At 36.6% G+C, this 15,979-nt stretch overlaps 1 protein-coding gene across 3 annotated transcripts in view; it reads right to left on the bottom strand.

Moving 5' to 3' along the window:
- Positions 1–3,922: 3,922 nt before the first annotated feature.
- The window catches only part of LOC117400596 (cadherin-18-like), a 244,325-nt gene continuing 232,268 nt past the window's right edge, over positions 3,923–15,979 (bottom strand). For all 3 annotated transcript variants that reach the window (XM_034000784.3, XM_034000786.3, XM_034000785.3), the window contains 2 exons: positions 11,455–11,706; positions 3,923–7,221 (listed from right to left, as the gene is read on the bottom strand). In XM_034000784.3, coding sequence (XP_033856675.2) covers positions 6,734–7,221; positions 11,455–11,706 — 740 coding nt within the window. In that variant the 3' untranslated portion in view covers positions 3,923–6,733. The remainder of the gene's footprint in view (positions 7,222–11,454; positions 11,707–15,979) is intronic.

Here is a 15,979-nt window from a genome sequence, read left to right as displayed (position 1 = left end):
TTTAAATATGGAATATCGACTACCTACTCATTTTGGAAAAATACCACTGTTGCATTGTGCCCGAGTTTTTAATTAATTCAGATTCTCATTTTAGCCGTATAAATTAGTGGCAGTTACCGGTGCTATGTTTTGAATGCAGTTTATTCATATTGTCGCTTTACAGTGCTGGCAGGATGCAGCCTGCTTGTTTCTCTCCTGGTAGACTATATAATTATTAAAAGCGAACTCCACCACCACAGGTACTTTTAGTGTACTCTCCATGTTGTTGTTGTTATTGTTTTTTTTCGTGTCTGTGACAAAACTCAAAAATTGCTATTTTTCTGAGGATTTTCAGTGATCTGTGATCAGAAATCTGTCTTTGCTTCCCATCTACACATTTTGATTCCGGGGCTCCCTGCTGCGGCTCCCTGCTGCGGCTCCCTGCTGCTTGTGACGTTGTGATCACAGAATGGTGCTATAGACTAGAAAAGTGTTTTCTATTTCCTTAGCAATGGTCTTAACAACCATGGTAGGAACCTGTTTATGTGCAAAATGACAAGATGACTGTGTGTGTTAGAGAGGGGCTGCATGTATTGAAAATTAAATAAGTTTGTTCTTGATTTTTATCATAAAGACAATGACTCAAGTCAGATGGAGACATTTTTGCGTGACTCGAGTCGAGTTATGTCTTTTGAGCAGGGAGTCGAGTCGAGTCAAGTCTTTGCTTGCAGGGACTCGAGTCAAGTCCAGTCATTGACTCGAGTCATTACACCTCTGGTTGTTACTACTGAACAAGCTGTTTAAAGTTGGCGAAAATGATAAAAATCACCCTTAAGATCGGGTCAAGGAGTATGGCAATACCATCCAGATGACAAAGACTAACTAGGAGATAAACTCATATGAATACTATTTTTTGGTTTTTATTATTACTACACAGAAGTATTTGTAATGTTTAAAGTAAAAGGGTAAGTTTTTTATATTATTGACTGATGGCACTGGTATCCCTAAATAACAATATAATACATAGTATGTCTTGAAGATGTGTTGTCTTATCTGATTGATTTTAGCTGATTTCATCATCTTTACTATGTACTGTACACAAGCACTCCCCCATCACAATAATTCTAAAAATACCTAATTAACTATATAATAATAAAAACATACATTTTGCAGATTTGCAATCTGCTCTAAGTGGTCACTGTGTGCATTAATCATCACAGCCATCACAGACATCCCATATAGTTTGGTAATAAAGAATAATAAACAAGAATTACAATGACAAATTAGGTCTTCAAAATGATACAAAATAATACATTGAAGTAGGGGGTCCCTGAGTGGTTCACCTGGTAGAAGCACAGCCAAGTGGTGTGCAGGGTGAGTCATACCGTGCAGGTTCACATCCTGGCTGTTCAAAGTAGGCCTGTCTTCATTGGGGACTCCGAAGGGAGCATCGCATTGGCTCAGGCGCTCTCATGGGTTAGTGAGGTAAAACCAGCAGGGTCTGTTTCTCCTCATCACTCTACAGCGAGCCCTGCTGGTGAGGCACCCAGTGAGCTCAAAGCGGACACCTGCAGGGCTGGCCTTTGTCCTCCAGGAGTCGGTACCTCGCTGACATCCGCTCTCGAGTTTCTGGGTGAAAAAGGAAGCTGGCTTGGTTGTGAGGTCGGAGGATGCCCACTGAAACTCCGGGTCTCCTAAGCCATGTGGGGACTTGCTACAGTGAGGACAAAAGCAATTGGGCATTTCAAATTGGGAGAACATCTGGGGAAAAATTCTAATTGGACACACTACATTTTTTTAAATAATTAAAAATAAACATTGAAGTATTGTATAGTCACTTTCTGAGATAAAATCAGTGCCAGAAATTGATTTCCAGGGTACATCTGGTGTCAGCTATGCACACTTCTGGTGATCTGAGTATTGGGTTCACAGCACACCCATAGTGTTATATATCTTTATTCATGTTGCATATATATTTTTATATGCAACATGAGTGTTGCCTCCTATATTCTTTCTGTATAATCTTGCAGTGCAATAAGCACTTTTCTAAATGTACAATATCCAGGCTGCAGCTTGCCTTTTGGTTTTATCTTTGTGGATAAGAGGACACTCTTAATGGAGATATAAGTAAAGTTGCTTATGATAGGATCCAACTCGGACATTACTTTTAATATCTAAAAACGTTTTCCAGTCATGAATCATTCTAAAATCTTCAACATATTTCTCTCTTTTGCATCTGCCCCACTTGCAGATCAATGATACTTTTTTACATTTCAGTTACAGTATTTTTCTTTTATTGGAATTGGAAGTCTGACCTTCATCGATCTACATTAAACTTACCATGTTTTATGGGATCTCATTTTCTTTTGGCAGCATGTAAAAATAATGGAATTCAATGACTCCACAGACACAGCAGTAAAATACATGTGCCAGGTCAAATATGATGTGAATAAAGGGTTGGTTTTGTGCTTCAGAAAACTCTCTCTGTATTTAAAACGTGTTGCATATTACAAACATCAGCTTTTTGACCAAGACCTGGATTTCCATCTGCCAGGCAAGCCATATGGTAGGACATATCTTAGGTGTCTACCGTTGGGATTTTTACGTGATGGCATGGAATTATGTTATACAGTTTGTCATCCTTGTTGTTAACACATCCGTGGTGTGGCTAGGGCTGACAACGTTCAAATTCTAAACTTGGTTAGCAACTTTGGAAAGGCATGTTCCAAGCAGCTGAGCAATGTTGTATCCTGGGTTCAAAAATAGTACTAAGAATGTTGTGAGCTTGTGAGAGAGGGGAAAGAAACATTTTTTTAACTTTGCCTTTTAACTTCAGTTAATGAATTTACTGCATGTGTATATTATTGCTATTATTTATTTTCTGCTGCATCTCTTTGTACCCCTGTGTTTGTCTCATGTGTAATACCATCTAGATCAGGTGTGTCCAACCCTGGTCCTGGAGTGCTACTGTGGCTGCTAGTTTTCATTTCAACCAATGTCTTAGTTACTTAATTGAACCAATTAATTAGTCAGGATTAACAGGTGTTCCAGATCTTTAGCCACTGAAGATTTAACGACACCTATAAAACCTGCTGGATAGGCGCTCTCCAGGACCAGGGTTGGAGGACCTTGATCATGTGATCTGTGACTTGATCTTGAGTCATGTGCTCTTTGTGGGTATTCTGCTTCTTTTTAGTTTTCAGGTCTGCTTTTCTGAATTAAACAACCTTTATATCTAGATATGTATTAAATTCATTCTGTTGGGAGAATTTCCCAGTGCCAAAGCCTGTTGCAAATACAGTTTGTGAAACACGATATCCTCTTTTGAACAAAAATAAAATTTGCTTCTGTGTTTTTAATGGATCTGTGCAATATGGTTTCCTTGTACTAAGCAGCATATTGTTTGGTAAGGCATGGTAAACAATCTCAAACATTCAGTGAAAGAGGTGGCATAACCATGCTTTGGAATTGACGGTATAAGGGAAAGGCCTAATTAAGTACCTAATCTGCAGCAAATTAGTTTGGAAACAGAAATATTTTTATTTTCTTGCTTCACAATTATGATCAAGACATGAAGATTTTGTACAGACTTTGAAGCTAGTGAAACAAATCAACAGCACATACCCTCGTCAATTATTATCCATTGTTTGGTGTCGTATTCCAGTTTAGAAGAACAGGGAAACAATATGAGAAGTGTATATTCAAACTGTTGATAATTAAAAAAAAATACCACATGCAGAGAGGAAGTAAGCCCAGATAGTATACCACAAATGTGCTTTGGTGTAAAGGTATACTTAACCCCGCCCTGTCTCTCTGATGCTGTGAGCCCATTAACTGTTTGACTAGTATGAGAATACTGGTATTTATAGTTTGCCACAACTCATTCAAACCTCTCTCTGTCTCAGCAGTGTAGTGCCAAAAAAAGAACCAAGGCTGCCCTATAAACAGTTAACCTCGACACAATGTCATGTTTAATTAGATTACAACTAAGTCATTACACAATACCTAAGTGATGTTTACAAGCACTTGAAGTATATAGAAAAATGTATACTAACTCAGGTAGCACAGTTAAATCAGTTACATTGTAATAATACATTGTTTACATTGTTACTATTGTTTGCCCCTAATTTTGTCTCATAGGAAATCCAAAAGTTATTAAGAATCAAGCGTGTGTACAAAAACAAAAGGTAGGCTCTTTTTAAAGATATTTTCCTGGTCAGATTGTAAAATACTAAAGCTGTTATTGAAGCAGAAACATTTGTTTTCAATGTATTTAAATAAAGTGCTTTTTTGTACACCTGTGTTTGTGAAAATCTGTGTTAACAATACATACAATGAAGTAAACAATGTTTCATATCATATTGTTGGATTAAAAAAAAAAAATAACAAAGTGGGATGAATTAAGCTATTTTTCATTGCCTTTGGGCATTTCGATGTACAGTCTTAAACAAAGATAACCCCTAAAATACCTTGTCACTGAGGCATATGCAATGTGAGCTGTCTGCTAGTGAGTGACAATATGCACCCTTGATGAATGCACTAATGAAATAGCAAAATAAAATGTTGACTTTAGGTAATAAATGAGTGCAGGAGCAGCACCATACCACAAAAACCAAATCACTGTTAATGAGAACTTCAGTGATGATGGAATAAAAAGTATATTGATTTAAATGTGAGTTAACCTTTACTGTGTCTATATATATATATATATATATATATAAAATGTGTGTGTGTTCAAAAATATCCTATTGTGACTAACTAAAACAAAGAGCCACAGGCTTAATTTAATTCTAAAAAATAACCGGATTTACATTTAAAAGAAAATTTGAGTAAACTAATTCATTAATATTTTTTTTTATTTACCTAAATTGAAATATTACCATTTCATACTGCCAATCTGAGACTAATCATCATTATTTGCAGTCTGTTTGTCTGTTCTTTCTTGAATTGAAATTGTTTCAAAGGGAGATCAGCACCCCATTCTTCAGTGGATTCCCCAAATGATTACTTGTATTTCAAAAGAACAATAAACTCTGGATCTAAGAAACTGGATTCATACCCACAGACCAGTTGATGCCTATTCCAGAAACAATTTCATTTAACTAAGAAATCAAATCAAATAAATAAATACATAAAGCAGGCTATAGCTGATTGTCATAAGAATTGCGGTCTAATTTAGGCTATGGAAACAGTTACTGGGCTTCTCAGCATCAGAGAGGCAGGGTGGGATTCAGATATACCTTTACACTGAAGTTCCTTTGTGGGACAGACCTTCAAGAAGTACTTCTCCGCATCTGGGAATGTTTTTAGATTTATCAAGTTCAAGATGGCACTTTCAGAATCTCAATATAAGCTTCTTGAATCGTTTCCTTGTTCTTATAAACTGGAATATGACACCTAACAATTGTTAATAATAATGAATACATGGTACCTTTTATGGATTTATTTTACTAGCGTTCATGTCTTTAAGTCAGAAAACTTTTTTTTGTATTTATGACTGTCAAATAATAAAAAGGGATGAAAATCTGTTATTGTGTGACCCCCATTTTGTAAAGTAATTGGCCCTAAGTGGTTATTAAAAGACAACTATCCCAGCTCTTAAACAATTTGTTTTCTGTTAACATTCATACAGTGGCATATTTGGTGTTTGGATGGAGAGTATTATTCTTATTACTGCACTACCAAATAACTGTTTTATAATGTAATATGTGTAGTGTTCTTTGTGTATAAGAGATGCCATCTCATGCAGTTTGGGTGAAAGAACAGCAAAACTGAATATTTATAGGTGCTCAAACTACAAAATAACATATCTTTACAATTGCACACCATGCAGCTCTTACACTTTGTCACTCAATATAATTGAGATCCTTCTTAGAGTATACTGTTGGCAACAAAAATAAATCAACAGCCATCTGAATATTTGGCTTCACATAGAAAAGTAAGAAATCCTATGAAGAAAAGAGAAGTAAAATTATCATAAAACCACTCACGGTATTTTATGTGAGATTGGGACTGGCCACTTTATAATTTAAATGTGTCTTTTTTACATAGAAATACCATGAACTAATTGTATTTACAATGGCACATATCATTTATTTGAAGATATGTATGCTGGATAGCGCCACTGAGATGTACATGGTAACTGAAGACTGGATGAAACCCTCCTCTTCTTTGAAAGACTGCACTTGTATCTTTAATCTCCAAAGAGAAAAGAGAACATCAGTTTAAGGCCTCATCTAGTATAACTAGAGCCTGTTTTACTCCATTATTACTGAATTGGTCACAGTTTTCTCCATTTTTGGTTTTGTATTACATGCTGTTAAAACACATGTTTCTGTTTCCGAGGCATCAAAATAAATCCTGTATTTATTTATTACAGACGGCATTAAAATCAGGCTTAATGTTACATAATGAAAGACCTTTTGAGTTTTTTTTTTTTTTTTGCAAGTCTTTATCATTTTGCAAAACCAATTCATGAAATGACAAATAAAATAGAAAATAAATCATTGTTTATATTTCATCACATATATTTACTTATCTGGAGCTATGGACTTTATTCAGCAATAAAAAATATACACCACGGAAAATAATTTCCTTTTTTTTTTGTATTTTCAAAATCAGGTTTCTTTTTTTGTACTTGTAGAACCCAAGTTCAAAAAATGAAAAGGGCATTTGTTTCTACAGTAAAAGTGAACAACTTCTGAAGCTTTTTTTCTTTCATTTAACTCACAGTTTTGCTTTACAGTAACACAAGCTAAGTGGTTTGTTGTGACTCTTCTCCGAAGAGTTCTGACAGTTTTAGAAATTCTGGTCCCCAGTCACAAATGTAATTATAATCCTGCTCAGAGTGCGTGGTTGCTGAATCCAGAGAACTGATTGACCCTGGGGGTGATCCCCGACCCTCATATGCATACGTCTGAAGAGAATCGTAAGGAGGAACACTGGTGTCAAGGTCAGCTTCTATCTGTCTTTGCTTAATAAACTCGGGTACATCCACCCCATCAAGGACCAATGGTGGGCTGTGCCTCCGAACCCTCTGTATGTCTGGCATCACATCTCTTCGGAACTTCAGTTCTTCTGCTGCTGCTGGGTTCCTTAACGTTATGATGTCAAAGGCTTCTGTATCCTCCTCCCCGCCTCCTTCATCATCATAAGTAACTACATTTTCTCTGACATCTTCCTCAGAAATAATCAGTGTCTCCTTCTTGCTTCGTCTCAGTGTAACGAATAGTACAACAATGGCTACAAAATAAAAAAGGGGGAAACAGTAATTACTTTACAGGGGTTATGGGTGTTGAGTTCCAAATTAAACAAAGCAAAACAACAGCCAACAGGCACAGTATTTTGATGATGCAATCAACTGTTTCACCCCCTATTTGAACTCTATTTGTTTGGTGTGATCTGAAAGGTCAAATTCCTAGTAGAAAACCTTGTTATTTAAAGTATAAATCAGGTTTTATTGTGGGCAGTTATTTTGCATCCCATAATAAAAGCTGTTAATTTATTACAGTTTTTATGGCAATGAATTACAGATTGAGGTTGTGAATACAGAAACGCAATAATAACATTAAAACGTTAATAGAATGCGCTCTAAAATTATAATATTTACAACCCCATTGTTACAATAGTTTATATGCCATAATTATAATATATTATGAGCTATATTATGAGCTACACTACTTTTTTCTGACTTGATGGTAGGACAGAACAGGAAATCTGCCATTTTGGAGAAAGAGCGTAGTTGCAGGACTGCTAAACAAATCTATTCTGATCAGCTGTGGGGTGCACAACCATTGGATAGAGTGTGGCGCCGGGCTGATCACAGGGAGGAGTCTGGCAGTACAAAGGGGATGCAGCTACGTGAGTACAGCCCCTTACGCTGAAACTAATGCGCCAGAGCGTGATTGTTGTTTGTTTTGTTTTGCTTGAGTACAGGTACGAGCCAGCACATACACCACTACCTCTGCACAGCACAGCGCAAGCACAGTCAACACCATGGAGCACTTCTCCATGCACAAAGGTGGAATTGTTGGATTGGGATTACATGTGTATTCTTTTGTTTGGGACTGTAAACCCCCCATATAAACCATCATACCATTGCTGGTATAGGGGGTGGATTTATTATTTTATTATTAAATACAGATGTTTTTGAACCCTGATAGCTGTTTGGACATTCACTTCTTCCCCACATCACTCACATCCTGACACACCTATACGTGCAAACCGGTACTATAAATTCAAGCATCACTGTTCATTGAAGGGGAAAACAAAATGGAAATAAAAGATCTGTCAAATAACCTGGTGCGTGGTACAGGAGTTACCTGTAATCTGGTTTTCATTGTACACTTCATTTTCACAGGCAGATTCTAAATCCTTTAGATTATACCAAGGCAGAAACAATACACAGAACTCAACAACTGTGGACAATAATTATGGTGCACCAGCTCCTAACCTACTATGTTTTTACTGCTTTACACTGTCTAATTATGGCGGTTCTGGCTCTAACTCAGCCATAAATCACTTTACCAACTAACACTGCCTGTTGGCCCTTGCTACTGCTCTACACCCCCAAGATGCAAAGTTTTCAGTGTGGTTATAAAGTGTTATGAGAGTGCTATGAACGCTACAAATCTCAACTTCGTTATCACCATGTGGTCAGGTAAAGAACGGAATCTTAACTATTATGAATCATAACAAAAAAAAATAACCTCCTGGCTAAAAATGTAGCTTTTCATCACAAATTAATTTATGAAAAATAGTAGCTTTTTAAACTGAAAGCTAGAAGAGAAACCGTGGGACTCAATGAGAAATTGCAACAGAACTCATAAAACCTCAAGTAGTTCTTGAATGACTTAATGGAGTAAAGCATACAGAAGTGAACAAAAAATCTCCCACATGCTGAGCACTGCGAGAATTCTCAGCACTTGGCAATCGGATTCCAACAGCGCCAAAACAAAGATTTTTATGGGTTACCTCCTGTGCGAACATGTAGGATTATTATTACATTTTTATGATGTTCTGATAATTTCAAAAACAATTTACCTCAAGAAACGAATCTATCAAAAACAAGTTGCCGCCTTTGTTAGAGGCAACTGGGAAAGTGAAAAGAAAATCAGATCAATTTATTGAAATCCCCTGTTACCCGAGTGGCTAACCATGGAGCTATCATAGCTATGTTTGTAACAAAAAAAAAAAAACCTGCTACGCTGTTATCATATCTACAGTATTTATTATGATAAAGTATTCAATTTAGCTGCTTTTTTTAGGAGAGTTTACAACAAACTTGTCTTTGTCCTGAGGTAGGCATGACTGTATTTTATTTGTGGGGCTATGCTAATAATTCTGAAGTCAAGCATTGCACTAACGAGGTAAAGGTAATTCATTTTAAAATTAAAAATATTTGGTACTTATGGTATAGCCTAAGTAAAATATGTAAGCTAAACAGCAAAGCAAAATATCACTGTACTATCTCTTAAAGAGGGCGTAGGTAACCGATTATAAAAAATTCAGTTCAATGGAGTGCTGTGTGAATGTGCTGTAGTCTGTATTTAGCACATACGATTGAACTGAGACTTTTTAAAATTGCTTTTAACAGGTATTTTTCTGCCCCTTCTGTAAACCTGCGATGTTGGTAAAGTGGTAATGTTTTGCTTCTTTGTATATCCCCACAATGCATGGCTTGAATCCTGGTTCTCTTATTATTATTACAGTCAGCACTCGGATATCCATTACCCAGATACACGTCAGTCGCATTTTACCTCCCTTTTATTGAGAATAAAATCAAGCCCCATTATATATATATATATATATATATATATATATATATATATATATATATATATATATATATACGTAACAAATGAATCCTCTTACCCGTGATTTCCAACTCCGTCACCAGTTTTCTGATACAAAGCTGATCTCTTCAATGTTACAATGTACTTGTTTATCCGTCACAGCCTGCGCTTTTATTTTTTATTTATTATTATTTTTTTTATCGCATTCCTAATCAGTCTGTTTTTAATGTGCAGTTACACAGCGCCTCCTCCAATTTCACATGACGAAAATGCAGCGAAAACAAAGCGAGCGAGACCAGCTACAGTAATGTAAAAGTTAATCATTAAACAGTTTTAGATACTGCTTAATGATTAACTTTTACATTACCATAGCTGGTACTTTAGTTGCTTTTGTGCATTTTCATTTGCAAGTGAATTGTGACATTAGGGCCTTATCAAGCACTATATTCTGCAATTTTGAATACTGACTTTGGATACTGTTTTAATTGTGGAAACTGGTGTTGTTTTTTTAATCTTTTGCTAAATTGCATTGCTTTGTACATTTTTACGCAGCTCTGTGCATGTGTAACATTTTGATTTCATTTTGCTGTTGGGTTGTTAATGGGGAATTTTACATACTGCTACACTAAGACAGCAGAATTTTACATATTGCTACACTAGGGCAGCAGTGTGGAGTAGTGGTTAGGGCTCTGGACTCTTGACTGGAGGGTCGTGGGTTCAGTCCCAGGTGGAGGACATTGCTGCTGTCCCCTTGAGCAAGGTACTTTACCTAGATTGCTCCAGTAAAAACCCAACTGTATAAATGGGTAATTGTAAGTAAAAATAATATGTAAAAAATAATGAAATTGTATGTAAAAATAATGTGATATCTTGTAACAATTGTAAGTCACCCTGGATAAGGGCGTCTGCTAAGAAATAAATAATAATAATAATAATAATAATACACTACATACTGGATTTAAAAGTATGTACTGCATTACAGTCCACATGTCCACAGTCGTCTTTTCTGGCAAGTGGTATTTTCAAAATCATATCGTTCTGAATTAAAATACTTCTTCTGTTGAAAATATAGTACTATACCAACAAAACCAACTACAGTACATCTAAATGGAAGCCTCCTTATTTTAATTGGAATGGGCCAAAATGAAATAATCTGATATGCGTCACACTCATTTAACACTCAAGTTAACATTTTATAGGGTTGGATATGTGTTTGCTGACTGGATTTGTTTTATATACATGTCATTTTAATACAGGCAATATAATAGAATTATATCTTAAGTTTCACTCAGTAAGTTTTATGTCTTAGTGAGTAATTTACAAACATGTCACACTCAACACTCATTGTGTTAGGTCAGCTACTGTATAGAGTAACTGACTCAGATGCTTTAAGCATCATGTTCTTTTTTTAGTATAGAAACACAATAGTTCTAGGTAGGTAATGCAAAAATCATCAATGAGTGAGGGAAGATATAAAACACAGTGGTTTAACGGATTTCAAATTGCCATTGTTGTGAGGAGCTCTGAATTAAAACTTTAAGTTTTTTTACTTAAATTATTACATGTAAACTACAGTTAATGTGTATTGATTGATTGATTGATTGATTGATAAATCACAGCTGATCTTTTAGCTTGTGAATTAACTTAATAAATGTACACAGCATGACCCTTTAAAGCTTACCAAGTAGAATGATGATACAAAGTAGAATGGCAATGAGGGCTCCTGTGCTTAGTCCAGCAGAGGACAGGAATGGTTCTGCATGGCAAGTTCTCACTTTCCCATCTCTCCCACAGGCACACACTCTGAGTGTAAGGGTACTGGTACTGCTGTGGGATGGGCTACCTCCATCAGAGATCACAATTGGTAGGTAATACACTTCCTGGGTTACCCGACTGAATCTTCGTCTTCTTGCCAAAATACTGGCTGTGTTATCTAAAAAAAAGGGAGAGAATGTTCAGCTTTACGGCAAATGATTTGCTTAATATTGTTATCCAAATGCTTTTACATAATTTAAACTATTTTCGTCCGCACGTATTGAATGAAACCAAACCAATCTATTAATGAATGTGCTAATTTCAGAATCTGAAAAACTGCATTTTCCCTGTTTTCAATGGAGCACCAATCAATGGCAATTAACTTCTGCATTGAGTGATTTAAAAGCTGATTTGTATTGCTGTTCTGTTGTAGCGATGTCATAAAGTAACGATGTATCTAACAAAACTAGCAAATGCAATCATCGTGTATACGTGATCATTCCACAGATCTAACTTAACAGCTATAGCTGTGCAACTGGGAAATGTATTTATTTCAAGTTTAATCACATTACATCTTGTCCAAGACTAAAATCCCACAATACACTACAGATATGTCCCATTTGTCAGGAAACAAGCAACATGGAATCAAAATGATTTTATATCAAAAGGATAACACAAAGGTAAAACAAATAATCATATATAAAATGAGTGACTTCTTCGAGGTCATTACTTGTAAATTACGCCTCTAATTGACATAGCCTTAATATAAGGCTCATATAAGCCTATAATTTCAATGCATGTATACAACCAGTGCAGTACTATAAGCTTTATTAACCTACTTTATTAACCTACAGTCACTCATCATACAATCCTATTGCCTTTTTTTTATAGTTTTTTGTTGAGCTACTCATTTGTATGCAGCATCACTACTTTGTTCAGAAACGGAATCACACTTGCCTTCAAGAACAGAACCATGCTAAAAGTACTTTGCTGTGGGTATTATTCATTGTTTCTGCAGGTCAGAGGCAACTATTTGGTGTATTCAATATGCAAATTAAAGTTCAGAATTATGCAGTAAGGAAAAATATTCATTCATTTTAGACACACATTACTATCCTAAGCTTTGACCACCAATCTGAAAATGATTGCAGCCACAGGGGTGAAGCTTATGTAAATAAGATTATTCTAAGATGTTTGAAGGTCCTTATCCAACTGGTAAAAATATCTGAGAGGCAATTTAAGCTGACAGGCAGTACATCCTGAGATGATTTACTGTGTAAATGTAGCGTGTCACTTCCTTTTGCCTCTGTGTACTTAGGGGGTATTAAAGATATTAATGGGCAGATATTCAAAATGTTGCAAGTTAAGTATTATGCAGTTGTAACGGATGTGCAATGGATGTATTGTTTATTTTTTTGAATGTAATAAGATTGAGTTTTAATGTGTGATTTTTATTATTTTTACTGTTGCACTGTCCCTTTAAACCCCAGGGAGACTACTGGTCTCAATAGTAATTGCAGTGATAATTCATAATGGAGCCAGCTGTATAAAAACAGGTGGGGTTGATCAGCGAGAGAGCGACCAGGTTTGAGAGATTTGTGAGCTGAGAGCACGGGTCGGGGAACTACTGTTTGATAAGGATTGTAACTTTGTAATACTGAGGCGCTGTGAATTGGCTGAAGCGCTAGAAGTTAATGGTAAACTATTCATATTGAATAGTTTGGTCCGCTCTATATTGGAGTGGTTTCAGTGAAGTATCCCCCGTGCTCTTAGACGTCGGTCGCAATTGTATGGGGTTGATTACAAAAGAGAATGTGCATTGTCTGTATTCTAAGTTGGTAATTACGATCCTGTGAATTTTGATGTAATTATCTGAGCGCTGCATACAATTTTTTTTTTTTTCTGTGTTATTGGTTGTTTTAGACTTTTAGAGTAGCATCTTTGTCCTGATTATCCTAACTGTAATTGTGTATGTGTTTACAATGTATAGTTATAAAAGGCCTGTTAACTGTTGATTGCACACCTGCACTTTATCAACTTGTGTATTAACTAAAATAGCGGCTATTGGAGTGTTTAAGCATTAGGCATTTTTTAGGTTGCATGACATTTTCTGTTTTTCTATGAAAATCACTGATTAGTTTTTTTAAAGTGTGTTGTTTAAGGTTTGTTTTATTGTTTGGAATTGTGTTGGTGGAAACCACTATTTGCTTTGAAGGCTGTTATTTAAAAGTGTTATTGTGCTGTGAATTATCTTTTTATTTAGAAGTGTTGGTGTGACATGACTTAGTTCAAAGTATCCTAGTGCTTAGGGTTTGATGGGATCGCTCTTGGTTAAAAATCTGCTGCTATAGTTTAAAGGGTGTTGCTATCAAATCTGCTGCTATAGGTAAAAGCTGTGATATTTTGTTTAAATAAAATTGTTGTTTTTATACCTTGTTGTCCTCACTTTACACACTGTGCTGTCTTGATTTTTAAAGAACCTGTTATTTATTTGGAGTTATATTAGCTTCAAATTGGCATAGTCATTCATTTTACTTAATTGGTCATTTAAGATAGTCAATTTAATTATAGGGATAACCGAGGGGGTTATCCTTGGTGAACTATTGAACGGTGTTTTGGAGGGGGCTGCTACACCTGCATGGCTTTTTTATGAAGTACCAGCCTTTATTATATAATAGAAATAATGGTTTTTGAATTTTAATTTGATCACATCTCGCGTGATTAGGCACTTACGTAGTGTATATACAGTATATTATCTGTGTGAGTCGACATGGCAGGAAAAAGAAAGACGCTTTCTGCGGACGAAAAAAAGCATCTGCTGGAGTCCTATGACAGAAATCCGAAGACCAGCCAAAGAGAGGCAGCACAAAAAGAAGGAGACAGAAAAATAATGCAGTTAGGCAAGGCACCTATGGTTGAGGCGGCGCTTGTGAAGTGGACCACAAATGCCAGAGAGAGAAATGCCCCCCCCGAGTGGACCGTTGGTGATGCAGAAAGCAGAACAACTGGCGGTATCCCTGGGGGTTATCGACTTCAAGGCCAGCACTAGATGGTTTGAACGCTTTAAAAAATGAGATGGGATTATTTTTAAGAAAATGCACAAAGAAAGCGAAGACGCAGACATTGGGTCATGTGAAAAATGGTTAGAAAATGAGAAAGTGGAATTTACTTTTGAGCCCTGCCTGATGGCACTCTCACCTTTAAATACGACAATAAAAAAGGAGGAAAGAAGTCAAAAGAAAGAATCCCCACTCTATTCATCTGCTCAGTGATTGGTAATAAAAAGGACCTTTTCGTCTTCTGGAAAAATCAAAACCCACAGTGTTTAAAAAATGTGAGCCATCTTCCAGTCCGCTGCGCTGCAAATGCATCTACCTGGATGACGAGCTACCTATTCAGCGAGTCACTGAAGGACTGGGATCGAAAGTTGGGTCTGGAAAGGAGAATTTTGCTTCTTGTAGACTACTGCACAGCCCACATAATGAAAGATATGGCATTGAGGGACATCCGACTTGAATTTCTCCCAAAGAACACAACTTCAATCCTTCAGCCATGTTATCAGGGAATTATCAGGACTGCCAAGGCATACTTTCACAAATGAAAGGCTCGCACGGTGTTGCACCACATTGATGATGAGAACAAGAAAGCTACTGCTGTGGAAATTTAAATGGAAGATCAGTCTTTTAGATTCCATCTAATGCTCACAAACGCCTGATCTGACGTCAGTGGTTCAACGATCTGGAATTGCTGGGAAAAAGGAGGTCTGGTCATACCACCCATGGGGGAAGCAATTGTTGTTGAGCCACCAAGAGAACTCGATGCCCACGAATTTGAAGACTGGATAGACATCATCAATGACAATGCTTTTGTGACGCAACCCATCTCTGATGAGAACATTGTGACTGAGATCAGGGACCAGTTTGAAGTGAACCCCGAAAACAATGCAGAGGCGGACTCTGATGATGACGAGGCAATAATCCCATCCTTGACCCAAATGAAAGATGCAATGAAAACATTGAGGAATGGCCTACTGTACAGGGGCTTGATTTTAACCTCCTCCACTGCCTGGAAAAGGAAGTTAACACACTTGTGGATCATGCAATGATCCAGGGAACACTGGACAAGTTTGTCATCAAACAGTGACTGCACCACTGCATTGTGCAGGTATTATTTTTTTTTTTTGTTCTCTATTCGTGAATTTGTTTTAATAAAGTGAATACACATTAATTGAATACATCATACTGAGTACAGCACTGTTACTGTGTGATATGCATGCAGAGGGAGGGGGATTGCGTAGCGGTGCGGTGAGGAGGAGGAGGAGGGGGGATTGTGGGGGTTTGCATCTCCTCTTAGTGAGAAACTGTGAGACTTGCATCATAACTGAAAAAAGCAAGCCACAGATGCTTAAATGCAGTGGTAGTCCTGACAATAAAATACTGTACTGTAATGTC

This window comes from Acipenser ruthenus, chromosome 4 (genome assembly GCF_902713425.1).
Source record: "Acipenser ruthenus chromosome 4, fAciRut3.2 maternal haplotype, whole genome shotgun sequence".
In the NCBI taxonomy this organism is placed as follows: domain Eukaryota; kingdom Metazoa; phylum Chordata; class Actinopteri; order Acipenseriformes; family Acipenseridae; genus Acipenser; species Acipenser ruthenus.
The sequence above is the reverse complement of the archived record's forward strand: the minus strand, read 5'-3'. Positions and strand labels throughout refer to the sequence as shown.